The following is a 26194-nucleotide window of genomic DNA, read 5'->3' as shown; positions in this document are numbered from 1 at the left end:
CTGACAAATGCATAATTATTATTTTTATTTTACAATATGTATTTATACGGCACATAGCAGCAGTACAACATGAACAGTAAAGTCACGACAGAGGCACGAAGGGTCAAGTCTTCAGGTTTTAACAAGCTTTTTCTATTTTCTTCAAGTTCAGGTGAATGCCGTTCAGAGAACGTAGGACGAGTTGAGGGATCTTCTTTGGCTCATTGTCGGGGTCTAGACTCAGTTGGAATCTCGGTAACGTCAGCGCGATGGCGACTTTCATCTCATTCATAGCAAAGTTCTGCCCGATGCAGTTCCTGGGGAGAGAGAATATGAAGGTTTTGGTCTTAATTGATAATTTTTACTTTTTTATGTTGTATAATGTACTGGTTATATATAAAAATACTGGAAATAAAAACTTTGGTGGTGGCAAGTGACTGCAGCTGATGGCAAATCTACAGTTTTTATATATGAACACCCTCCTTCCTTCAACACACACACAAATTCAATTGCGGATGAGGCAACATGTAGGCCGAATTGCCATTTGGTACATTAAAAGGAGCAAATTACATTAATGCCCTATTCATAAGGTTCATAGGGTGGATACCAACACTGGGATCATCACTAAGGAGTACTTTGCACGCTGCGACATCACTAGCCGATGCTAGCGATGCCGAGCGCGATGGCACCCGCCCCCGTCGCACATGCGATGTGGGGTGATAGCTGCCGTAGTGAACATTATCGCTACGGCAGCTTCACACGCACTTACCTGCCCTGTGACGTTGCTCTGGCCGGCGACCCGCCTCCTTCCTAAAGGGGAGGGTCGTGCGGCGTCACAGCGACGTCACATGGCAGGCAGCCAATAGAAGCGAAGGGGCGGAGATGAGCGGGACGTAAACATCCCGCCCACCTCCTTCCTTCCGCATTGCCGGTGGAGGCAGGAAAGGAGATGTTCCTCGCTCCTGCGGCTTCACACACAGCGATGTGTGATGCCGCAGGAACGAGGAACAACATTGTAACAGTGGTCGTCCCGACATTATGGAAATGACCGACGCTACACAGATCGACGATTTTAGACGCTTTTGCGATCGTTTATCGGCGCATCTAGGCTTTACACGTTGCGACATCGTTACTGGCGCCGGATGTGCGTCACTTTCGATTTGACCCAGACGATATCGCAGTAGCGATGTCGCAACGTGTAAAGTACCCCTAAGTCCTGCCCCTAATGATGGAAACAGCTCTAAACTACTGGAATGGATACTCTATTCATAGATGTGACCCTACATCAAGGGTATAGTTTAGACCGTGGAGGGTCCATGCTGGGCTATCCTGGTTTACCTGAGGCTTGCCAAGCCCTGCCACTGCCTGTTGTGTATTACATTTATAACTGTGCTTAAAGACAATTCGTTCTATAGCTGGTAACCACCAAAATCCAAGCCACAACTTTGATGTATAGCTGCCAATCTCTTTGCCTCAAATCTGTTGTGTAACCGTTAAGCTTTGTGCCTCAATTCTGATGTGCTACCACCAAGCTTTGTGCCTCTGATGTGATGTATAATTGATAAGCTCTGTGCCTTAGATATGATCTGTAATTGGCAAGCTTTGTGCCTCAACTCTGTGTAAAAGGCAAGGTCTGTGTTGTCTCCGCTCTAAAGTATAACCACCAAGCTCTTTGCCTTAAATATGATACATAACTGTCAAGCTCTGTGCCTCAACTGTAATTTGCAACTGCCAATCTCTGTGCCTCAAATCTGTTGTGTAACCGCAAAACTCTGTGATTCAACCTTTTCAACTGCCAATTGCATTGCCTCAAATCTACTGTAATGTGTTATGATCCGGAACCATGGAAGATCACCATAAATCATTGGCAAAAAAGTGACGAGCATTGGCAACTAATCTGGCCGCCATCCCCTTACTAACCATCAACACTAGAAGTAGCCAAGGGGTGAACTAACATCCTATGCACTGCGAACCCAGCCGGAGAACTAGCTATCCTAAAGGAAGGAAAGATGAATAACTCTCTGCCTCAGAAATAGACCGCAAAGGTATAGCAAGCCCCCCACATTCAAAGACTGCGGTGATATAGGAATGAATACACAATACACAGATATATGATAGGATTAGCAAAGGTGAGGCCCCATTGACTAAATAGGACAGGATAGGAAAGGGGCTGATGGTGGCCAGAGAAAAACCCTACAAAAATCCAAATACCTGATAGTACAAAAAGCCCTCAGATCGCTGGATCTGAACTCCGTCCTATACCAGGCGCTCTTGTCTTACCAATGAACAGAAAGCAGAAACCATACAAATTCAAGAAGCAACAAACACATGGACTTATAGGAGCAATACTCCAAACACAGCTGCAGGGAGCTTCCCAGCTAAGCAACTGAGAGGGAAGATTCCTGCTTGCAAATAAACTGACAATAACCACAGTAAATGACAAACTCAGATAAGAGCAAAAAGAACAAAACAACATAAGAAAGAACCAAGCACTTATCTGGGATAGATATGGTCTGGAGCAGGATGAGAAGGCTGGTGAACAAAGAACAAATGACATCCGGCTCAGACAGCTAGCAGACTAAGGTTTAAATAGGCAGAGAGTTAGCAATGGAAACGCCCATTGCTTCAGCACACCTGGTCTCTGTCTAAACCATTCCTGGCCACAAGAGGGAGCCTCACAGCAGCAAAAGCATAACTGACATTCACAACACTTATGTGTAATCTCTAAGCTATGTGCCTCAGCTCTGTGCAACCACCAAGCTTTGTGTCTTTGATATTATTTATAGTTGATAAGCACTGTGCCTTAAATATGATCGTTAATTGCATAGCTTTGTGCTTCAACTCTGTGTAAAAGTCAAGGTTTGTGTCATCTCAACTCTAAAGTATAACCACTAAGCTCTTTGCCTTAAATATGATGTGTAATTACCAATCTCTTTGCCTCAAATATGTTGTGTAACCTCTAAGCTCTGTGCCTCAGCGCCAATGTGTAACCACCAAGCTTTGTGTCTTTGATATGATGTATATTTCATAAGCACTGTGCCTTAAATATGATATTTAATTGCCAAGCTTTGTGCCTCAACGCTAATCTGTAAAAGTAAAGGTCTGTGTCATCTTAACTCTAATATGTAATCCCCAAGCTCTTTGCCTTAAATATGATACATAACTGCCAAGCTGTGTGCCTCAACTGTGATGTGTAACTACCAAGCTCTGTGCCGAACTCTAATGTCTAACCACCAAGCTGTGTGCTTCAAATGTGATCTGTAACCACCAATCTGTGTGCCTCAAATGTGATGTGTAACCACCAAGCTGTGGGCCTCAAATGTGATGTGTAACCACCAAGCTGTGTGCTTCAAATGTGATGTGTAACCACCAAGCTGTGTGCCTCAAATGTGATGTGTAACCACCAAGCTGTGGGCCTCAAATGTGATGTGTAACCACCAAGCTGTGTGCCTCAAATGTGATGTGTAACCACCAAGCTGTGGGCCTCAAATGTGATGTGTAACCACCAAGCTGTGTGCCTCAAATGTAATGTGTAACCACCAAGCCGTGTGCCTCAAATGTGATGTGTAACCACCAAGCTGTGTGCCTCAAATGTAATGTGTAACCACCAAGCTGTGTGCCTCAACTGTGATGTGTAACTGCCAAGCTCTGTGCCGAACTCTAATGTCTAACCACCAAGCTGTGTGCTTCAAATGTGATGTGTAACCACCAAGCTGTGTGCCTCAAATGTGATGTGTAACCACCAAGCTGTGTGCCTCAAATGTGATGTGTAACCACCAAGATGTGTGCCTCAAATGTGATGTGTAACCACCAAGCTGTGTGCCTCAAATGTGATGTGTAACCACCAAGCTGTGTGCCTCAAATGTAATGTGTAACCACCAAGCTGTGCGCCTCAAATGTAATGTGTAACCACCAAGCTGTGTGCTTCAAATGTGATGTGTAACCACCAAGCTGTGTGCTTCAAATGTGATGTTTAACAACCAAGCTGTGTGCCTCAAATGTAATGTGTAACCACCAAGCTGTGTGCCTCAAATGTGATGTGTAACCACCAAGCTGTGTGCCTCAAATGTGATGTGTAACCACCAAGATGTGTGCTTCAAATGTGATGTGTAAGCACCAAGCTGTGTGCCTCAAATGTAATGTGTAACCACCAAGCTGTGTGCCTCAAATGTGATGTGTAACCACCAAGCTGTGTGCCTCAAATGTGATGTGTAACCACCAAGATGTGTGCCTCAAATGTGATGTGTAACCACCAAGCTGTGTGCCTCAAATGTGATGTGTAACCACCAAGCTGTGTGCCTCAAATGTGATGTGTAACCACCAAGCTGTGTGCCTCAAATGTGATGTGTAACCACCAAGCTGTGTGCCTCAAATGTAATGTGTAACCACCAAGCTGTGCGCCTCAAATGTAATGTGTAACCACCAAGCTGTGTGCTTCAAATGTGATGTGTAACCACCAAGCTGTGTGCTTCAAATGTGATGTTTAACAACCAAGCTGTGTGCCTCAAATGTAATGTGTAACCACCAAGCTGTGTGCCTCAAATGTGATGTGTAACCACCAAGCTGTGTGCCTCAAATGTGATGTGTAACCACCAAGATGTGTGCTTCAAATGTGATGTGTAAGCACCAAGCTGTGTGCCTCAAATGTAATGTGTAACCACCAAGCTGTGTGCCTCAAATGTGATGTGTAACCACCAAGCTGTGCGCCTCAAATGTGATGTGTAACCACCAAGCTGTGCGCCTCAAATATGATGTGTAACCACCAAGATGTGTGCTTCAAATGTGATGTGTAACCACCAAGCTGTGTGCCTCAAATGTAATGTGTAACCACCAAGATGTGTGCCTCAAATGTAATGTGTAACCACCAAGCTGTGTGCCTCAAATGTGATGTGTAACCACCAAGCTGTGTGCTTCAATTGTGATGTGTAACCACCAAGCTGTGTGCTTCAATTGTGATGTGTAACCACCAAGCTGTGTGCCTCAAATGTGATGTGTAACCACCAAGCTGTGTGCCTCAAATGTGATGTGTAACCACCAAGATGTGTGCTTCAAATGTGATGTGTAACCACCAAGATGTGTGCTTCAAATGTGATCTGTAAACACCAAGCTGTGTGCCTCAAATGTGATGTGTAACCACCAAGATGTGTGCTTCAAATGTGATGTGTAACCACCAAGATGTGTGCTTCAAATGTGATGTGTAACCACCAAGCTGTGTGCCTCAAATGTAATGTGTAACCACCAATCTGTGTGCCTCAAATGTAATGTGTAACCACCAAGCTGTGTGCCTCAAATGTGATGTGTAACCACCAAGCTGTGTGCCTCAAATATGATGTGTAACCACCAAGATGTGTGCTTCAAATGTGATGTGTAACCACCAAGCTGTGTGCCTCAAATGTAATGTGTAACCACCAAGCTGTGTGCCTCAAATGTGATGTGTAACCACCAAGCTGTGTGCCTCAAATATTATGTGTAACCACCAAGATGTGTGCTTCAAATGTGATGTGTAACCACCAAGATGTGTGCCTCAAATGTGATGTGTAACCACCAAGATGTGTGCTTCAAATATGATGTGTAACCACCAAGATGTGTGCTTCAAATGTGATGTGTAACCACCAAGATGCGTGCTTCAAATATGATGTGTAACCACCAAGATGTGTGCCTCAAATGTAATGTGTAACCACCAAGATGTGTGCCTCAAATGTAAGTAACCACCAAGATGTGTGCTTCAAATGTGATGTGTAACCACCAAGCTGTGTGCCTCAAATGTGATGTATAACCACCAAGCTCTGTGCCTCAAATGTAATGTGTAACCACCAAGCTGTGTGCCTCAAATGTGATGTATAACCACCAAGCTCTGTGCCTCAACTGTGATGTATAACCACCAAATTCTGTTTTCAAATCTGAAGTATAACTACTAAGATCTGTGCTTTATATTGAGTAAACGTCTTTCGAAGTTAAACCTTACATGAGTCACCGCGCCATCCCAAGTTGAATGCCAATGTAGAAGTCATTAACTAAATCTTCAAGATGTCTTACCTTGGTCCAGCTGAGAATGGAACATACGCATGTGAATGTCTGTTTGATGAATTCTCAGGGGAAAATCTCAGTGGATCAAAAGCCTAAAATTACAAAATAGACGACATATAAAGAATTACTTCATAACACAAAATAATAGTGTTCATTCATGATCTATACATTTGCCAACACAATTATTCAAACCCCATTGCAAATTAGATTTATTAGCAAAATTTGCAAACTTTCTACTATTTGTAATTAGCCAATCAAAATTAACAATTTAGACAGCTCAACACAACTGATATAACAAGTGGTTTCTCCAAATTCAATGCAAATAGACAATTTTAATGACAACAATTATGTAACTCCATTATTACCGGCCTTCAACCCTTTTGGCTGTTATAACCTGCTGCAAATGTGACGCATTCAATGTGTTTGCCATCTTCAAGCATCCCTTTTGTAACTCTCTTTTGTATTTTTTATATCTTTTCTCTTAACTTTTTCAACTACTCTTTTGACAGACCAAAAGTATTTGTGAACTGGAGGCCATTGCCCACTTGGAAATTCCTCAGGAACGCTGCCAAAAATCGGTGTCTGGCTATTCATCTCATTTGGTTATAACAGCCAGAAGGGCTCCATTAAATATTAAAGATGCTTGTCATGGAATGGATGAATAATTCAGTAGTAGTATTTTGTGCTGAATTTGGAGAAACCACTTGTTATATTAGTTGTGCTGAGTTATTCGAACAGTCCATTTAACTTTCAACTACCATGATGTCATGCGTTGTTCAGATCCAGACTTATTAGGTGTCATGACAGTGTCGGGCTCTGCTCACACTGCAGAGCCTGACAGGCCGCCTGATGTCTCCTAGTTGTTCAGCCAGAGCTGGATGTTGGCTGTTTCATGTGCTCTGTTCCTCAGTCCTGCAGGAGTTAATTCCTGCTTACCTGGGGAACTTTGCTAAGAGCTTAGGTTGCCAGTTGCCAATCAAAGTCATCTACTTCTTATATTAAATCCTGGATCTCACTACTAAGTGCCGATTATAGCTTCAGCTTTTGCTCGAAGCGATACCGGTCTTATTTGTTGAACCTGTTTATGGTGATCTTTGTTGCGATATTGAGTGGTGTGGACATTCCCCTGTTGTGCATTACTTCATGTCCTTTTTCTTTGCTCCCTTGTACACATATTGTGTCTCCTGTGTGTTTTGGGTGCACTGTGTATGCGTCTCCGTTCTCCCTTGTCTGTGTTGTTTTGTGGGGCTTTGTAATGGGGTTTTCCTGCCCACCCCGTGGGTGAGGGAGAGGGGAGTAAGATCAGGGCTCGGACAGGAGTCAGGGCCATGCTGGGGGCTCGGACCTGTCTACCATCAAGCCTACCTCTGAGATAAGGGACAGCGCAGGGTCTCAAGTCTGAGGCCCAGCCTAGGAGCCTCTGACCAGTCAGTACATACTTCGTGATACATGACATACACATACAATTAAAATGATTCTGTAGAACTAATACCTCTGTAGCCTTCACTTACTTCAGGGTTATCCCACATACTGGGAGATCTGTTCATGCAAAACATACTCAGAAATACATTGGTACCTGTTATATCAAAATATAAAGGAGGAATTTATAATACATTTCTATAACATATGACCATAAAACATTGTAACAGTAAAACCTATTGTTTCTTCAATATCAAAATTACTATTCTTAAAAATGATTGAATTATGTAGACTTTTAACAAAAGTTTCATACATATTATAGTACAATCAGGGATAATTTGCTGCAGGTGTAGGACCCACGGCAATAAGCTTGATTTTGCATTAGTTCGCATATTGAAGTGGTTGTCCGTAGTGGGACAATCTGTCCTAATATGAAAAGCAGGTTTCAATTTTATTTGTATTTTTTTTATGTTTTTATCATTTTGATTAAATAAAAATATGCCTGACCTTTGGGCAGACTCCGACCATCGAAGAATGTGATTGGTTCTTTCAGCTCCCGAGCGACTCCCGGTACAGGAGGGTAGAGCCGCATACTCTCCTTTATACACATGGTGGTGTACGACAGCTTACTCAGGTCCTCCCTGGAAACATAAAACAGTAGTAATACAATAAATAATATTACAATGTCTACTCTGATATAAAAAAGGGTGACGCCCATGAGGAGCTTCTCACTGACTTTAATGGGAGAAAAACCTGTTACAGAAATAATGCTTGTAAAACCTGTGATCATCAACATTTCCTAGAGATGTTTCCTTAAAAAAAAAAGTTAAAAACACAATAAAAACTAAATTTATTAACTGCTAAGCTAAACTCCTAAAATAACTTTAACCGGATATTTCATATAGTTTCATTCAAAGGGGTTTTCCAGGCTAGATCACTTTTTTCTGCAAGCAGTGTAACTCACCGGAGCTTAACAGTGTATATACAATTGAAACCAGAAGTTTCCATCACCTATCTAAAAAGTCATATCCGCATGTTTTTCCCTCCGTTCTCTAAATAGACACATCTACAGGTTTTTCCCTCCACTCCCTAAAAAGACACATCTGCAGATTTTTCCCTCCATTCTATAAAAAGACACATCTGCAGGTTTTTCCCTCCACTTTCTATACAGACACATCTGCAGGTTTTTCCCTCCCCTCTTTATAAAGATACATCTGCAGGTTTTTTCCTCCCCTCTTTATAAAGACACATCTGCAGGTTTTTCCTCACTATCTGACATGAAATCAGAATAAAACCTTTCCCGTTTTAGGTAAATTAGGAATGAAAAGTATTTCTATTTACCAAATGCCAGAATAATGACAGAGCGAGAGAATGTTTTCAGGCATTTTTATTACTTACTGCAAAGTGAAAGGTTTCCTCCATGCATTAGTATTTGGTGACATCGCCCTTACACTGTGTGACTTGGATGAAATGTTTTAGATATCTTTGCACAAGCTTCTCACAATAGTTGGTGGAATTTGGACTGATTCCTCCTGACAGATCTGGTGTAGCTGAGCCATGTTTGTAGGTCGCCGCTCGCACTGACCTTTTCAGCTTTACCCATAGATTTCAATAGGATTGAGATCAGGGCTTTGTGATGGCCACTCCAAAACATTGACTTTGTTATCCTTTAGCCACTTTGTAACCAGTTTGGCAGTAACTTTGGGTCCTTGTCCATTTGGAAGACCAATTTCACCTCAAGCTTTAAGTTCCTGGCTGATGTCTTGTGATGTTGCTTCAGTATTGCCACATAATCTTCTTTCCTCATGATGCCATCTATTTTGTGAAGTGCACCAGTCCCTCCTGCAACAAAACAACCCCACAACATGATGCTGCCCCCCTGTATCACAGTTGGGATCGTGTTCTTAGGTATCAAAGCTTCTCCCTTTTTCCTGTAAACGTAATGATGGTCATTATGGCCAAACAGTTCAATTTTAGCTTCGTCAGACCATAGGAGGTCTCCAAAAATTAAGAACTTTGTTCCTGTGTGCATTTGCAAACATTAATCTGTCTTTTTTATGTTTCTTTTGGAGTAATGGCTTCCTCCTGGCAGAGTGGCCTTCCAGCCTATGTAGATACAGTGCTCATTTCACTGTGGATAATGACACAATCTTACCAGCTTCCGCCAGCATCTTCACAAGGTCTTTTGCTTTTGTTCTTGGGTTGATATGCACATGCCTGGCTAATACATGTTCATCTCTGGTACACAGGATCCATCTCCTTTCTGAGCGGTATGATGGCTGGACATTCCCATCTTGTTTGTACTTGAATATAATGGTTTGTACAGATGAACGAGGCACCTTCAGGTATCTGGAAATTGTACCCAAGGATGAACCAGATTTGTGTAAGTCCACAATTCTCTTCCTGAAATCTTGGCTGATTTCTTTTGACTTTCCCATGATGCTACACAAATAAGCAGTGTGTTTCATGTGTTCATTAAAATTCATCCACAGGTGTGTCTCTAATTAACTCAGATGTTGCCAATAAACCTATCACAAGCTTCCAAATACATGACATCATTATATGGGCTGTCCCATATTGTTTAAAGGCATAGTACTTTTAGTGTATGTAAATGTAAACTTTTGACTGAGCAGAAAGTAAAAAAAAATGCCTTAAAACATTCTCTCTCACACATTATTCTTACTATTGGCCAGAATAATGTGCTAGTGCTGAGCGAGGATGTGACTGCAGAATAGCGAGGGACAGAGGGCTCCTATGCTGCCCCTCACGCTAGGGGACTCTCTAGGCTATCCCTAACATCCGGGTGAAACCTAATGGTGGAGATGACTGAGTCCCATGCCCTGGCTATTCTCCTGACCAAATATAATCTGTTACACCCCACTCCCTCGGGGAAGGAAGGGACAGGACTGTGATGGTAACACAGGTTAAGGCAAATGGGAAAACCAAAACTCAGACATATTGCAAACTCACAGGAACAAATAGTACAAAACTAAGCAGAAAAGCAAGAGCAGGAAGGCAGCAACAAAAAGACAACAAGGGTTCACACCACAACTGCTGACAGCATTAATGCACATCAACCACCAGTAAGTCTGGATCACAACACCTCACCAGACCAGTATAGGTAAGCTATAGCTGGCATTAATGGAATAGTCCAGCCAGCATATATAAGAGGGGAGCAAATGTGACTGTCTCCCCCACAGCATGTGATCAAAGAGACTAACAAGCAGCAGAGCAGAGATTAACTCTTGCTAGCCTGCCTAAGGCTGTGGGTCGACATCCGCGTCTCCCACAGACCTCAGAGAAGTTAGCAGGCAGAACGCCAGAATCTGAAGTTTCCACAGATCCTGACACCGCCATGACAGTTGTTAATGCCTCCAAACATCTCCTTGTGACAATGAATAACTGTTTCTGGCTGCCATTTCTGGAGGCTGGCACTGTGTGTGGTTGCACAAAGCTAAGGCTAGTTAAGTATATTTATTTTTTATTTTGGGGGTAAAAACAAAGCACTGCTAGTTATCAGAAGTAACAGTTCACTATCAGGTGAGTGAGGAGGCTGGTGTTACTTTGGTGGCAGAATGGGAGAATTTTTTTGGTAAACAAAAGTAAAGTATTTCTGCACCCACACAGTAATAACTCTTTTTTCCCCACATATTAGAAATGCCCAAATAATTTACTTTTAGGGTCCATTATTACTTTGCACAAAGTTGGCATTAATACTGGGTTAGGGTACAAAGTATTGTACAAGCCACAATGGTGGGCATTATTAGGAGTCTAAAACCATCGCTTCTAGCTGTAGAGAAATGCAATGGACTTCGTACTGTAACGCCTGCCTGGATCAACAGACTCAGACAGGCTGTAATGGACAGGCTAGAGGGAAGCCCCTCACCCAGCAGGACCCCCAGAACCCTGAAACCCTTTATCCCCTATACAGGGATTTGGAATTACACAGGGCCCTGGAGATCACTACCTGTGGAAGGCTGCAGTCCGATGAGAGTAGTCATCAGGCAGGGTCAAACCAGGAATAGCAGAACAGGGACAGAATCGGCAGACAAGGACGTAATCAGAAAACGTAGCAGAGGTCAAATCCGGATCGGGCAGCGAGGTACAAAAACAGCAGGCAGAAGGGTAGTCAGGAAACACGCAGAAGTCAGCACACAGGAATCACAAAACAGAATAGGGCGGATCAGGAGCCAGGAAATCAGAACTATCTCTGGCAGAGGTCAGCAGACAGGAGGGAAACTAAGAAGGGTGTGGTGTCTTCCCATTGGCTGTAGCTGAACGCTGGCAACTTCAGCTGGAAGACACCCGCCACCCACAGTCAGCCAGTGGTACTGCAGATCCCAAGATAACCCAGCCCAGTCGATGATCGGAGCTTGCGCCCACCGGTGCCTCTGGCATCGACTCCTCTCCCATCACCAGCACCAACCACGGCAGGAACACGGCGTCGCCTGGCGATCGGAGCAGAAGTCACTGGAGCGGACTCCGATGGTGACGTAACATGTACCTTATCTCTACAATTGGTTGGGCCATCATTTGGATCATATCTTTGTCCTATTTTTCCCTTTTTGACAGTTATGGACATTGTCTTCTACATGTTCCCTTCGCGCACTAATCATCAAGCCCATGGTAGTGTTGCAAAAAAAGCATTGAGGTTCAGTGCCTCAATGCTTTTTTTGCAACACTACCATGCGCTTGATTATTACATAAAGAAAACAATTTATAGGTTGGTATTCTATATTACCAGTCGACTGTGGTTCGATCTCCCAGGACCTCTCTAATCTCTTGCCGGCATTTCTCCTGGTGTTCAGGGTATTTGGCCATACAGTATAATGTCCAGGAGACACCACTGGCCGTTGTGTCGTGTCCTTCAAACATGAAGGTGTCCACCTCTGCCCGCAGGTCTTCATCAGATAGACCCTGACCATTTTCATCCTAATAAAGACAGGCACACATTTCTATTACTAGAATATTTGGATATGTGGAGAACATGGGGTCGTCCTGCAATAATTTTTTTTCCAGAAACTCTTATACATGGGTTGTGTCTGGGATGGCAGTCCATTTTTACTTTTTAGTGAGAAAATACTAGGGGTTGTCTCTGAAACTGGAAACTCTGATCACCAATGTAACATCTGTGCCCCCACCCACCATGTGCCAGTTATTTTCTGTCGTACTGCATAGACAAAGGCTGTTGCATCGTCTCAGACTCCAAGTGCCACACCTGATTTCTTTTTAGCTTATATTTTACTAATAAAGGGAACCTGTAAGAATCTTTAACCCCTTGTCCACAACCATTTTTATGACTGTATACAGTAGCTGTCACGCATGGAGTAGAATATGTCCGTATAGGATGCGTGACACACTTGATCAGACCAACGGGCGTCTGACGCACTACCAAAAACAGCAAACAAAAAAGGGGGGAAACACGAGGGTCACAATACAATGGAGGTCCCTGCCGCTAGGGAGAGGGGTGAGGGGGCACCTCCTGCACTCACCTCACGCTGACTCCTGAGCTCCCTAGTGTTCCTGTACAGGTCTTTTCAACCTGTCGACGAGCAGGATACCTGGGTCTCTCAGTTTGCCCTAAACTCACCCTGTCTAGGGAGTAGGCCAACGAGAACACTAGACTCGCCACTATAATAATAAACGTGGAGGGAAAGGAAAGACAGACGGGGGAATAAACAGAAGGATACAAACACCAAACTTCACTGTAACAGATTATAAAGTAGCAGGTGGATGGAGAATCTCTCAGCAGCTCCTTCCACCAGGATGGCCGGAGTAGAAATTATTCTATCTGCAGAAGGGCCAGCTGGGAAAGCTCCAGTATATAACCTATATAGGCGTGGGCCCAAAGCAGCAACAGCTAACCTGACCTGACCTGCTCAGAGCAGCTGGCAACAAAACTGACATTAACTCATGAGACGCCAAAAGAAAGGAAACCTTTGGCGTCTCATTAGTGAGGAGTCTAGATGTAGATGGGAGCTCCACTTCTAAGGCTGTCACTAGTCTCAAAACAGTGGGGAGATGACCGTGACAGTAGCCCTTTAAAAAATAAACTATTTGATCCCTTTATGTGTCTTTCTACTTGTGTATAAAAATGCATTGACAGCATGGTGATGCACTTACAGCTTCTCATCTTCACGCTGTATTTCCTATCTAGCAGCACCCTCCCCAGGTTGACTCTCAAGTCAATGGCCGTGTACTGAAGCAAACAACCATAGGAGATCGGTGCTAGATAGGGAATACAGCATGAAGCTGAGAAGCTGTAAGTGCATCATCAATGCACTTTTAAAAATATGATTTCTCGCTGCTGGAGCACTGATCTGGGGTCATTAAATTATCAATTGGCTTATCTTTCACAAAGAAGTAACATTTTCTGACAGGTTCTGTCAAGGGAGATTCTGACAAATGAGATCTGGGACCTGAAAAAAAATTTGGCCCCATCTACTAAGTGTCATTTATAATACTAATAATTTCTAATGTGGCAGAGAGGTCTTTAGATCCTGTTAAAGGGAATCTGCCAGCAGGTTTTTGCTATGTAATCTGTAGACAGCATGAGCTGGCGTTAACACAGCGATTTCAGCGATGTGTCAGTTATCACATTGTGTGCTGTTGCTTACCTGCAATGGTTATTTAAGCTTCAGAAGATTATCATTGCAGGACAAGGTCAGCTAGAGGTCAGCTAGTCTGGCATGCCTCCTGCTGACTGTCTATAGAAACATACATAGAGAGCCGGGTGTGTGTAGTGGCAGCTCTCTCAGCTCTGCTGCATTGGTAATTCTAAAAGCTCTAATTGTATCAGAACGGATGCACCCAATAATCTAAGTGATATATCACTGGATTCAGGGTCTCTTTGCCTACATCATGCTGCTCTCACATCAGGTAGCAACAACCTGCTGAGAGATTCCCTTTAAGGCAGTAGAGCCTGCATGTGATGGCTACCTCGGCACCCTATAGACTTTTTTCCTTCAATAAATGGTAAATTATACCTGGAGTGTTTCAGTACCTTGGCACATAAAAGAATGTCCAGAAAATCCAAATGTCTCTTCTGCTTGATCTTCTCAACCTCTGTCTCCTGTTTTAGTGATTTCTGCCTCTGTTTGATTACTCTCTCTATGTGAAACCAGAAAAAGCAATTTAGTGCTGCCATCATGGACGCCAAACTAGTTACACGGTTCTCCTCTATAGTGTAATTATTACCTTATTCACCTGGTGTTATGAAAAATGTAGCCTCATATTAGTTTTTAATAACTGAATATTCTAAATAATTATAATTGTCTGCATTCATTATTATATTTACTGATTTATGTATGTTTCTCTTCTCTGAATATATAGAAGTCTAAAGGGATTTATGCAAAGCTAAGCAAAGTGGGGGAAAACAAATTCCTTATCTACTAGTCTGGGAAAGTATCAGACATATGCGATGTGTGACTTTTTGAAGGTTTTTCCTTTCTTTGACTGTATTACTATAAAAGTAGATGAAATTCTGGAAGAGTCAGACCCTCTCACCTATTTGTCCTTGAAGGTGATTTAGAGCTGTCTCCTCATATATGAGAATAAAGTGTTCAACAAGAGCAGATGTCTCCGGCTTCTTTGATTGATAAATCAGAAATAGAGGTAGACATATAGGGAGAAAGAGGAAAAGAAAGAAAGTAAGTGATAGGGAGAGAAAGAAAGAAAGTGATAGGGAGAGAAAGAAAGAAAGAGAGAAAGAAAGAAAAAGAAAGAAAGTGATAGGGAGAGAAAGAAAGAAAGAAAGTGATAGGGAGAGAAAGAAAGAAAGAAAGAAAGAAAGAAAGAAAGAAAGAGAGAGAAAGAAAGAAAAAGAAAGAAAGTGATAGGGAGAGAAAGAAAGAAAGAAAGTGATAGGGAGAGAAAGAAAGAAAGAAAGAAAGAAAGAAAGAAAGAAAGAGAGAAAGAAAGAAAAAGAAAGAGAAAGAAAGAGAAAGAAAGAAAGAGAAAGAAAGAAAGAAAGTGATAGGGAGAGAAAGAAAGAAAGAGAGAAAGAAAGAAAGAGAGAGAAAGAAAGAAAGTGATAGGGAGAGAAAGAAAGAAAGTAAGTGATAGGGAGAGAAAGAAAGAAAGTGATAGGGAGAGAAAGAAAAAGAAAGAAAGAGAAAGAAAGAAAAAGAAAGAAAGAAAGAGAAAGAAAGAGAGAGAAAGAAAGAAAGAAAGTGATAGGGAGAGAAAGAAAGAAAGTAAGTGATAGGGAGAGAAAGAAAGAAAGTGATAGGGAGAGAAAGAAAGAAAGAGAAAGAGAGAAAGAAAGAAAAAGAAAGAAAGTGATAGGGAGAGAAAGAAAGAAAGAAAGTGATAGGGAGAGAAAGAAAGAGAGAGAAAGAAAGAAAAAGAAAGAAAGAGAAAGAAAGAGAAAGAAAGAGAAAGAAAGAGAAAGAAAGAGAAAGAAAGAAAGAAAGTGATAGGGAGAGAAAGAAGGAAAGAAAGTGATAGGGAGAGAAAGAAAGAAAGTGATAGGGAGAGAAAGAAAGAAAGTGATAGGGAGAGAAAGAAAGAAAGAATGAAAGAGAGAGAAAGAAAGAAAAAGAAAGAAAGAAAGAGAAAGAAAGAGAAAGAAAGAAAGAGAAAGAAAGAAAGTGATAGGGAGAGAAAGAAGGAAAGAAAGTGATAGGGAGAGAAAGAAAGAAAGTGATAGGGAGAGAAAGAAAGAAAGTGATAGGGAGAGAAAGAAAGAGAAAGAGAGAAAGAAAGAAAAAGAAAGAAAGTGATAGGGAGAGAAAGAAAGAAAGAAAGTGATAGGGAGAGAAAGAAAGAAAGAAAGAGAGAAAGAAAGAAAAAGAAAGAAAGAGAAAAAGAGAAAGAAAGAGAAAGAAAGAGAAAGAAAGAAAGAAAGTGATAGGGAGAGAAAGAAGGAAAGAAAGTGATAGGGAGAGAAAGAAAGAAAGTGATAGGGAGAGAAAGAAAGAAAGAGAGAGAAAGAAAGAAAAAGAAAGAAAGAAAGAAAGAAAGAGAGAAAGAAAGAAAGTGGTAGGGAGAGAAAGAAAGAAACACAGCGCATTTACCTTCCTTCCGGATGTTTGTCATTGAAAGATATAGTAGTAAGTATATTATGTGGTAGGTACACCACTGTATCCAGGCTGGTCCGTTATAGTGTGTGTGTAGCGCCCCACGGGGCAGGTGTTTTAACCTACTCGTTGCCGGGCTGGCGGTGCAGATCCTCTTCGATGTCACGGGGTGGCCTGGCCCGATTCTGTTACCCCGAGGCAAACAGGAAGGAGGTTTGGAGGGTGGTAGGGAGGATGGGGTGGTAGTTGGAGGTTGGGAAAGTCTTTTAAAGGATCGTGACGCCACCTGTGGTACGTGGCCAGGGATGGGCCGCTGCTGCAGGATCTCTCACTGGGGCAGATATCGGGTGCAGCTGGGATGGTATCACTCCCCACAGGCAGAGCGGGTGTGGGAGGATGGCGAGGGTGGTGGTAGTCCCCGTTGGCGCCGCAGCGCTGGGCACCGGTAAAGGAGAGTCAAAGACAGGGGCTGCGGTTCCAGGTCTTTTACTCACAGGTAGTTCAGGCGCTGCTTCAGAGTACTGATCTCTGCAACGATGGGCTTCATCTGATCCCGGATAGTTGGCCATTACCGCCAGTGCCCGTGACAGTCTTTTAGTGAAGTGTCCCTCGGTTGCTGTCCAGAACCCGGGACGAGCCTCCTGCTCGAAGCCACAGGCCCACGAAGAGAGAGAAACACTAATGCCTGTTGTCAGTGCTAGGTGTTATCCCAAGCTGTGCCCGGGGAGGTTCTGCTGTAAGTGTGTTGGTTGCGCCTACTTCTACCAATGGTTGTCCTAGCGACTGGGATAGTCCCATGCTTTGTGATGGCTAACTCCCCTATCTGCCCTAGTTCAATCCACTGTGAGTAAGCACCTTACTGTTGTATGTGTGTGTTTTGTGAAGGCACCGGCAGGTTAACCCCCTCCTAACCCGGGATAGATATTACCCTTGAAAAGTGGTGTAATACCCTGTGGTGCATGAAGCCCAGGGGCGCCACATGTGTGTAAAATATATCAATGATCTCATCCATTGGATCATGACTTGTATAAAAGTATAAAAAAAAATTGAACATTTCCATATAAAATGTACATCTAAAAAAAAAATTACTTATTTATTATTTTTTTCTTTGAAATTTTTGTGAATTATTTTTGAATCATTCTGACCTGTGTGTTCATGTGCGGTTTTCAGAGCTCTCCGGAAGCGGAATCCATGTGGGCTCATGTTGAAAATAAAGTCACTATGATATGGAAAGCAGCGGAATCGGTAATCCACCAGGTAGGAGAGCTCATACACAGCTTTGATGTAGTCATTTTCACTGCAAAAAACCCCCCCAAAAATTGGTAAACCAAGTTTTACATAGCACACTACACAATGTATCTTCTGTGGTGGAGTGTAGGTTCCCTGAGACCCGGGACTCCATAGCAGCTATATGATTTGCTTCTGCATTGTGCACATCTATATATTGTTGGCATCCACCGACCTGTTATTCTGGCAGTTGCTCTCGTAACTGAAGGCGCATTTCATGATGGTGTCCAAGGTCATGAGACTGACGTGATGGAAAAGCTCCACCGGTTTCTTATTTGGGGCCAGTTTCTCCCATTTGTCCTAAAGAACATTTAGCATTAACCATCATAATAACGAAACATAGGTGGATGTTCTCCTTTGTCTTCTAGTTACTATTTTACGTTAGACCAGTTTTTGGGTGACTGAGAAGGTTCCTGGATGTGGACGTTTCTCCTTACCAGCATGACGTTAACACTGTCGGACGTCACTCTGACATACGGCTTCAGAACATCGTAATGGAATCCCGGGGTCAACAGCTTCCGGTGCTGGAACCACTTCTGCCCCGACAACACCAGCAAACCTTTCCCTGAATGACATCAAAACAGAAGACCAAAGTAAGGAACAAATACTGTGTCCTATCTACAGTAGGTCTTACCATTACCGGAGCGAGGAGCATGAAGAATAATTGCATAAAAAATTGACTTAAAATGTAAAGCTTAAAAAGATCCAGAAATAGAGAATATTATCATTCACATATACGTGATTCTTTATGGAGTTTCTTAAAATCTATGTTATTATGGGGCAGGTCATGTTACGTACCGATCCATGGCGTTAAGAAGAAATAGGCAAAGTTGTCCTTTGAATCTATAAATAAAAATAGGATGTTCGTTTAGGATATATAATTAGTGGTGGGCGAATAGTAACTATTCGTGTTTGGATTATTCGTAACAAATCCCAACATACATTATTTGAACACGAATAGTTACTAATCGCCCATCACTATATATAATTGAACATGAAAAGGTTTAAAACTCTGATTAGCATAACAAAGTGTTCAGTTTGAACTATGCAGAGAACGTTAATAATAAAAAGTAACAAAAAAATGTAAAGTAGTCTCACAATGACTTTGGGATAGCGGGGAACCAGGGCTCCTAATCTGTGCCTCAAGCTAGAAGATCTTATGCTATCCCTAACCTCAGGGATACTCCTAATGGTGGAGAGGCCTGAGTCTCTTTCCTGTCCCTGCTCCAGACCAGTCCTGATCTAATTCCTCCTACCCCCAGGGAGGAATGGGACAGGAGTATGTTGAAACCACACAAAAAGACATAAAAGGGAAAAGAAAAACTGTGTCACACAGCACGCACACACAGGATAAGACAATAAGAGATTCAGGAGGAAAACTAGAGCAGGAAGGAAGTACAAAACAACCACTGCAAGCCAAAAGCACAACTTTCACCAGATAGAGTCTGGGACACCACACCTCACAGACCAACATAGAATAAACTATAGCTGGCATGTGTAGAAGGATTCAACCAGCATAAATAGGAGGGGAGCAGATATGATAGGTCTACCCACAACATATAAATAAAGGAGCAAGCAGACTAGTAGAGATTAACGTTTGTTAGCCTGCCTATGAATCAGTATACAGCAGGTCGATGCTGTCCGAGTCTGTCTTTCTTGAGCCTAGACACCAGAGAAACCATCAGGCGGAGTGTCCAAATCTGCAATCTGAACAGAGTCCAATGCCGACATGACAGTCAGCGAAGTTTGTAGAAAAATTCCTTGTGACAAGTAGTTTTGTTATCAGGAAAAACAGCGCCATGTCTAATATATTAGCTTAGCCTTTATCAGGTCTGAGTTACAATTCTAGACACTTCCCTTGACTTTGAGTGGTACTATTTGTGGAAAATAATGTTCCACAGACAATGATGAGACGTTGAAAGATCTGGTGGGAAAAATATTATGTACATTATATTTAATTTTAAAAATAATAAATGCAACAAGAAAAATACAAAAATGAATACATGCAGACAGAAAAAATATATGTATAAAACAGCAAGGTTCCTCACCTTGTCTGGACAGAATGGCCTTTACATAGTCTGGATGATAGACAATGACGGAGGCAAAGAAATTTCCAAGCCACATGGGGAAGGCATAGTCAAATTGTTTTGAATAACCCTTCACTATGTCCATATCCTTCCCATCTCGCTTGAACTGTGAAAAAGAAAAATATTAGCTAAAACATTTGATGGTTCGACCAGTATTGATAGTGGAAAATCCAATTGGACTACTGAGTTCAATGTGGTTTCAAGCTGAAGAGCATCATAGTGTGCAATTTATGAATCTCCATTCAACTGAAGAAGCCCCACCCGGTGAAACGTGCGTCGAGGCCTCGCCCACCGCCATCAGCCAGTCTGCTAGCACGCTCTAACATGTCTCAAGGTAATTTCTATTATATGCTTATTTAGTGACATGTTACTTTGGCGTTTATACAGGGAGACACACACAGGTGACCAAAATTAGTTTATTATCTATTACATGATCTCCCTACCCTTTTGGCAATTTGGTTTCTAACATTAACCCCTTTGTGTCTAGCAGCCCCATTACACCTGCTGGTGGTGTTTGTGTAATTTTGTGTCTGGCGATTTTTAGATCTTATTCGTCACTACTGTCTGTCCTTATGTCACGTACACTTTATTAAAATGGATTTTGTATTTCACTAAGAACTTCACTTTCACTTGTTTCTGGTCTCTTCTTTTACCAGTGGTCTTCCTCTCATCTTGTCCACTGGTGTGTTTTGACCACTGGGATCTTTTTGGTTTTTGCTGTTCTCATTGAGACCCTCCCTTTATGGGAAGCTGTAGGTTTATATTCAAATCGTGGTTGGCGTCTGGTGGAGCTTTGAAGACCATTTTGTTTCAGAGATTGGGCCCACTGGAGGATCCACTTATGCTGTTATGCTCAAGTCTCAGATCCTATAATGCATGTTGAGAAACTAGGGAATTAAGCATTCTTCCCCCTTTAAAATGGCACCGGTTCTTCAAGAACCACTTGTAAATTTTTACCATAGAGAAACACTACTGTTACAAAGCCAGGGTATATTGTCTTCTTAGGAACCATTGCCTGAGTCTCAAAAACCCAAAATGTCCACCTAATCTTGGTCTGTGTCTCCAGCCTACGAGAGGTCACAAAACTAAGGATGTCAGTGGCCCTGCACAACAAGACAGGAAGAGGCCCCAACCACTTATCGTAGGATTATAGCATGGTTAGAATTAGGGGTTTTGTTTAATGGAACAAGAAACTTCTAAAAATATGCACAAAAGAGTACTGCTACTGTGTGGAGGTACAAAGGGGGACATTACCATTGTGTGGGGGCTCAAACAGGGACATTATTGTTTTATAGGAGCTCAAATGAGGGTGATCAAAGATGGAGATTAATACTTTCTTAGAGCTCTAAAGGGGGCATTTCTATTGTATGGGGTTGGGTGACATGTTTAGTGTGCAAAGGCATAAAGGGTTGGTCACTGTGCATGGAGCACAAATGAGACAATACTTCAGTGTAGGGGTATAAATAGGGCACTATTAGTGTGACGCACTAACAGAGGAGCACTGGTACAGTTTGAGAGAAACATGATTATATATAGCACAAAAAAGAGGTATTACACTGTATGGGGTACCATGGGATAAGGTAGTAACAACATCAGTGGTACAATGGATGAGAAATTAGTGTAGAGTGTGGAAAAATGGATCTGCTAGAAGTAAAAAGCCACACATGGCGATGTTACCAAATTGTCCAGTGGCCAATTGTGACTGGTAGAAGTTGTCATGGCGGTCTGGCCAGAAAGATCAAATGAGAAAAGTAACTATAAGAAGTCATATGTAAGTCACTGGATTTGTTTTTACTGCTCTTATATACGTTGAGCAAATATTAATTTATGAACATTGTATGACAATAATATTAATTTATTAAGTATCATGTGTGGATATATTATAAAACTCCCCAGGGGGGGCATGGATCCAGAAATACATTCAATACTGAATATCTATTGAATGCACTAATAAAACAAGTGCGTTGTTATTTCTACATGATGGCAGGCTTGGATTGGCCTGACCTGGAGTGTAGTGATACTCTATGACCGTGGAAGGGGCTATGGCTTCTTGTTGAAGGGAAGCACCTGGCACAATGTGTATGTTAATGCCAGCTCCCTCCGCCATGCTCCCAGTTTACAGCCTGGAGGGTAGGCCCTATTTGTGAAGGAGGACAGGCTGCGAGGTTGGCTTATGGTGGTGGTCACCAGAGTAAGACAAGGGACTGGAGGATTGCCCACAACAGCGCAGCCTTGACAAGAGGTGTCCATTCCAGGGCTGTCACACACCGCCAGGCCTGGAGGCCCATGTGAAGAATGACAGAGGGGAGACTGACTTGAGTCTCCATGGTCCCTCGGAAAAGGTGCGGACCACAGGACTGCTGGAGGTAGCAGCCAACCCAGCCATGGTATTTGTGGCCCAGGGTGCTGTGTATGTGCGGAGGATGGAAGCCAGGAAGACCTGGGACTAAACACAGCTGGTTGAGGAACTGTTACAGAACATGAATTCGGGTGCTGAGGAAGCCGTCTTGTACATCTTGCACTAGCTGGATGTTCTGAAGCTCACAAAGGGCCACAAATCAGCTGGACTAAGACTCAGATATCCAGGACTCTCCCCCTTGTAGCCACGTATGGCTGGATTTTGTTTTACCCCCTTCCCAGTTTGTTTGCATATTTTGCGCACCCCTCTGATGGATTGAGGGTCTTTGGACCCCCTCTTTTATATAGCGTCCCAGTGTGCAAGATAAGCAGCCCTTAACCACGAATACTGCCCTACGCCACGTTACAGAATGATCATACTCAATGTATATGGCTAGCTTTTGCCCCCCCCCAAAAAAATTAAAAATGAAGTTCTATATAACTATGGGAATCATAAAGAAATAGCACGTTCACTCCATATAGAACAGCTGCATTATCAGCAGGATAAGATCTCTGGAACCGCGACCGTAGATAAAACTGGCACAAAGGGCATAAATATCCGTGGAGTTTGGTCACCGGCTGCTTCTCTCTCACATTTTTTTCAATTTGCATTTAACAAGCAACTTATTTATGGCATGAAAGGTAAAGGTGAATCTCTCTAGTTAATGGGCCTCCTGCTTATCCTCAAGTCCAGAAAACGGGTAATTGCATAGTCATGCAAGATTTGTTTACACGCCTGACACCAGATATTTTGGATACTTGCCACCATACATTGGCCAACTCTAAACATCTATCGTTATGGTTTAGGGCTCGGAGGTAAAACTTGAGGAACGCTCCTAGTATCTGAAAAAAGTAGTAACAGAAATGGGGGTGTAGGATGATGTTGCTGTGCTCACCCTTTCCCCTCTTTCCAAAACTTCACACACCCCAAAAAACTATCATTACATGCCGAGATCCCCTTTACTTATTGTTGCCTCTAAATATTCAGATTTTGCACCTACTTTAAATAGTTTTAATACACGTTTGTTAAATTTATACAGTTGGTACCCATTATGGTTTTAGGGATGTCCCATTTTCTTAGCATCGTCCCTCTGTGGCCTTTCTCCACCTGCTTCGCACCTTTTTCCCGCCTCTCCGATGCTCTATGGCACAAGAAACCTTCTGTAACTGGTGATTTTGGGTGATATTCGAGAAAGACCAGGGGTCCCCTCCTTTTTTTCTGGGAAATTTGGCAAGCATGCCTTAATATTGAGGCTTTTTAGGGTCTGATTAGAGTCACAACACAAGATTGACAGCCATCGGTCACTAATAAGAAATATGTAGAGGTGAATATAGTCAACTCCCCGTAGATAGCACCTCATCACCGTCCTTGCAAATCCAGAGAAAAAAATGATTCAGCTCAATAAATGTAAATTAAAATTTATGCAAAGCATTATTAAAAAAAAAAAAAATCAACCAACGCGTTTCTGGCATCAAATAGATGATTAAAGGCACTTGATGCCAGAAACGCGTTGATGGTATGGATTTTTTTATTGACTTGAAGTACCTGATTTAAACATTTTGGCATAAAGCATTGAAGAAATTGTAATATACATTTGTTGAACCAGAGGCTTCTTTCTTTGGGTTTACTTTTAAGAAGAGCGTGGGATGCACTCATTATTAGTACGGCACACTTAATTAAACTGGGCAATTAAACAGGTGGTTCACTACTCTGCAGTAGTGACCACATCTCTGTAAACCTGATAGGGAAGGATTTTTGTAAATACCTTGTGTTGCCAATTCAGCTTTTAAGCAGCGTTATCGCGGTCCACTCTTCCCTATTGCGTGACCACCCCCGGGTCCTTCACCTCTAGGATCCGGTGGTGTCAGGTCAACTTCCAGTTGACTTAACATTACCACTACCGGCCCCAGTCTTCCCGAGTGACTGGGCTGTGGGTGGTGTTTCACTGGTCATCACAGCCCAGCGTCACAGTGCAGCATGTCATGCGCTTTCTCCTACACTGCTTAGTGCACAAGCAGGGAGAAGCTAGGCTGTGATGTAGCGCCCCTCAGCCACTCAGGGCACTACTAGGAACTGAATCCTCACCTGGATGCAGGGCCTACCCCCAGGGACCTGGAACACCAGTGCCAGCAACACCTAGACACACCAAAATCCCAGTTTCCAGTCCACACCAGGGGTAATTGGCTAGTCTGACAAGAGGGGATGGCCACCTAGAGAGCGGAGCCAGACCAGGGGACTAGACAACCTGGTGGAAGTGAGTGAAAGTGGAAAGACGTGCCTGAGAGCTGGGTCGTGTAACGGTGACCTGGAGGCACAGGAGACTGGTTGCCAGGGCAGGTACACCCGATTACCGCTGGGACCAGAGCACCGACGGGGCACAGGGCCCTAGATGAGGCGACAGTTTCATACGGACTGGCAAATACCTGCACAGTGAGGGTACCTTCACAGACCTCACTGACCCACAGATCCGGGGGCACTAGTAGTAAAGCAAGGATCAGGGTTCGGGACACAGACCAGCTCTACAGGGTCAACACTGCCCGCCGTGTGGACAAGGAGACTGCCACAAAAAGGGACAGTCGGGCCCCAAACCGCTCCACGCTACGGGGACCCAACCACACTGAGGGTGCCAGGGACAGATCAACCGAGTCATCAACTGGCACTGGAACTACAGGGACCTGAACCAGCCGTCCAAGGGTCAAGAGTGAGTAGAGACTGTTAACTACAACCAACGGTGTGGCCTCCCTTATTAACGGTGAAAGGCTCCATCATACATCTCCCAGGCTCAGTCATACCTGCAGAGGGCCAACCACCGCAGTTGCCGTTACCACAAGCCCTAGAGATAATCAACTCAGCATCGGCGGTTCCACCATCTTAACCGCAACCCGCAGGTGGCGTCACACAAATGAATTTAATCTCCCCGGTAAATACTCCCCATTAAAAAGCACCCAGGGCACGGAACCGGGCAACGGCCACCAAAGTGACATTCCTCAGTTATACACCGCCCGGGACCGAGTACCCCATTCCCTGGGCGACACAGTGACAAGTGGTGAAACTCCACCCGCAGCCTAGTCACTCAGGAAGACTGGGTCCAGCCACGGTGATGTCAGGTCAACTGGAAGTTGATGTGAGATCACCGGATCCAAGAGGTCACGGAGCCTTGGGGGGGGGGGTCATGAGATGTGGAAGAGTGGACTTCGATAGCACCTCTCAGAGGCTGAATTGGCAACATAAGGTATTTATAATAAGCCTTCCCTATCAGTTTTACAGAGATGTGGTCACTACTGCAGAGTAGTGAACCACCCCTTTAAAATCCAGAAACCAAAAACCTATAGTATCGTAGAACCTGAATATATACGGAATATTTCTACTTACTGATGAGAAGCAGAGACTTTGAAAACAGTGAAAAAGCAAAATGCTAATTTACGTGAGAAAGTCGTATAAACGCTATCAACAGGATCAGCCAAAATAACACTTACCACATGGGCATTGCCATACAGCCAGTGACGCTTAGGACCCGGGAAAGCCCTGAACGCTCGCTCCAGCTTCTGCTTTCTCAGGAAGAGACTGGAGACCTTGTAGACCAGGGACAGGACGCACAGGTAGGCTGCCCAGTGCAGGAGCTCCGGGAGGCTCAGGGCGGACAGCAAGGGCAGCGAGGAAGAAGCCATGTCTGAATTCTGCTTTATGCCATACATCCAGGAATATATATATTAGTGACAGGAGGAGCTGCAGTCTCAGAAATCCAAAGTGCAATGAATAGAGGAGGGGACTATCGCTTGAGTGAACACCGGCACAGAAACAGACATGACCGTGATCAGTGCACCCAGGAAACCAGATTATGTAATGGACGAAAGCAGTAAAAATATAATAAATACACTAAAAGAAAAAAAAAAAAATTTGTTTTACAATTGCATTCAAAATTATTCAACCCCCCGTATTGCAATATTGGATTATTAGCAAAATTTACAAAACTTTCT

At 43.2% G+C, this 26194-nt stretch overlaps 1 protein-coding gene across 1 annotated transcript; it reads right to left on the bottom strand.

Moving 5' to 3' along the window:
- Positions 1-26: 26 nt before the first annotated feature.
- LOC142249532 (cytochrome P450 4B1-like) lies at positions 27-25928 on the bottom strand. The gene is made up of 12 exons (XM_075321199.1): positions 25694-25928; positions 19781-19925; positions 18531-18575; positions 18170-18297; positions 17908-18032; positions 17591-17742; positions 14429-14535; positions 12167-12357; positions 7933-8066; positions 7518-7582; positions 6016-6098; positions 27-296 (listed from the first exon to the last, which is right to left on the bottom strand). Exons 1-12 carry the CDS (start codon positions 25910-25912, stop codon positions 119-121), a joined length of 1572 nt encoding a protein of 523 aa, XP_075177314.1. The 5' UTR covers positions 25913-25928; the 3' UTR covers positions 27-118.
- Between the last annotated feature and the right edge of the window lie 266 nt (positions 25929-26194).

The sequence above is a fragment of the Anomaloglossus baeobatrachus genome, chromosome 8, assembly GCF_048569485.1.
Source record: "Anomaloglossus baeobatrachus isolate aAnoBae1 chromosome 8, aAnoBae1.hap1, whole genome shotgun sequence".
In the NCBI taxonomy this organism is placed as follows: Eukaryota; Metazoa; Chordata; class Amphibia; order Anura; family Aromobatidae; genus Anomaloglossus; species Anomaloglossus baeobatrachus.
Note: the sequence above shows the minus strand (reverse complement) of the source record. Positions and strands in the feature narration are given on the sequence as shown.

What these genes read in the sequence shown, in the direction of transcription:
- LOC142249532 (XM_075321199.1), bottom strand. Translation starts at nt 25,912, where the DNA reads ATGTATGGCATAAAGCAGAATTCAGACATGGCTTCTTCCTCGCTGCCC. An exon ending in AACCGCACATGAACACACAG is followed by an intron (nt 14,536 to 17,590) that starts GTCAGAATGATT and finishes GGTTTCACATAG; the next exon opens with AGAGAGTAATCAAACAGAGG. An exon ending in CCATTCTCAGCTGGACCAAG is followed by an intron (nt 297 to 6,015) that starts GTAAGACATCTT and finishes CTCTCTCCCCAG; the next exon opens with GAACTGCATCGGGCAGAACT.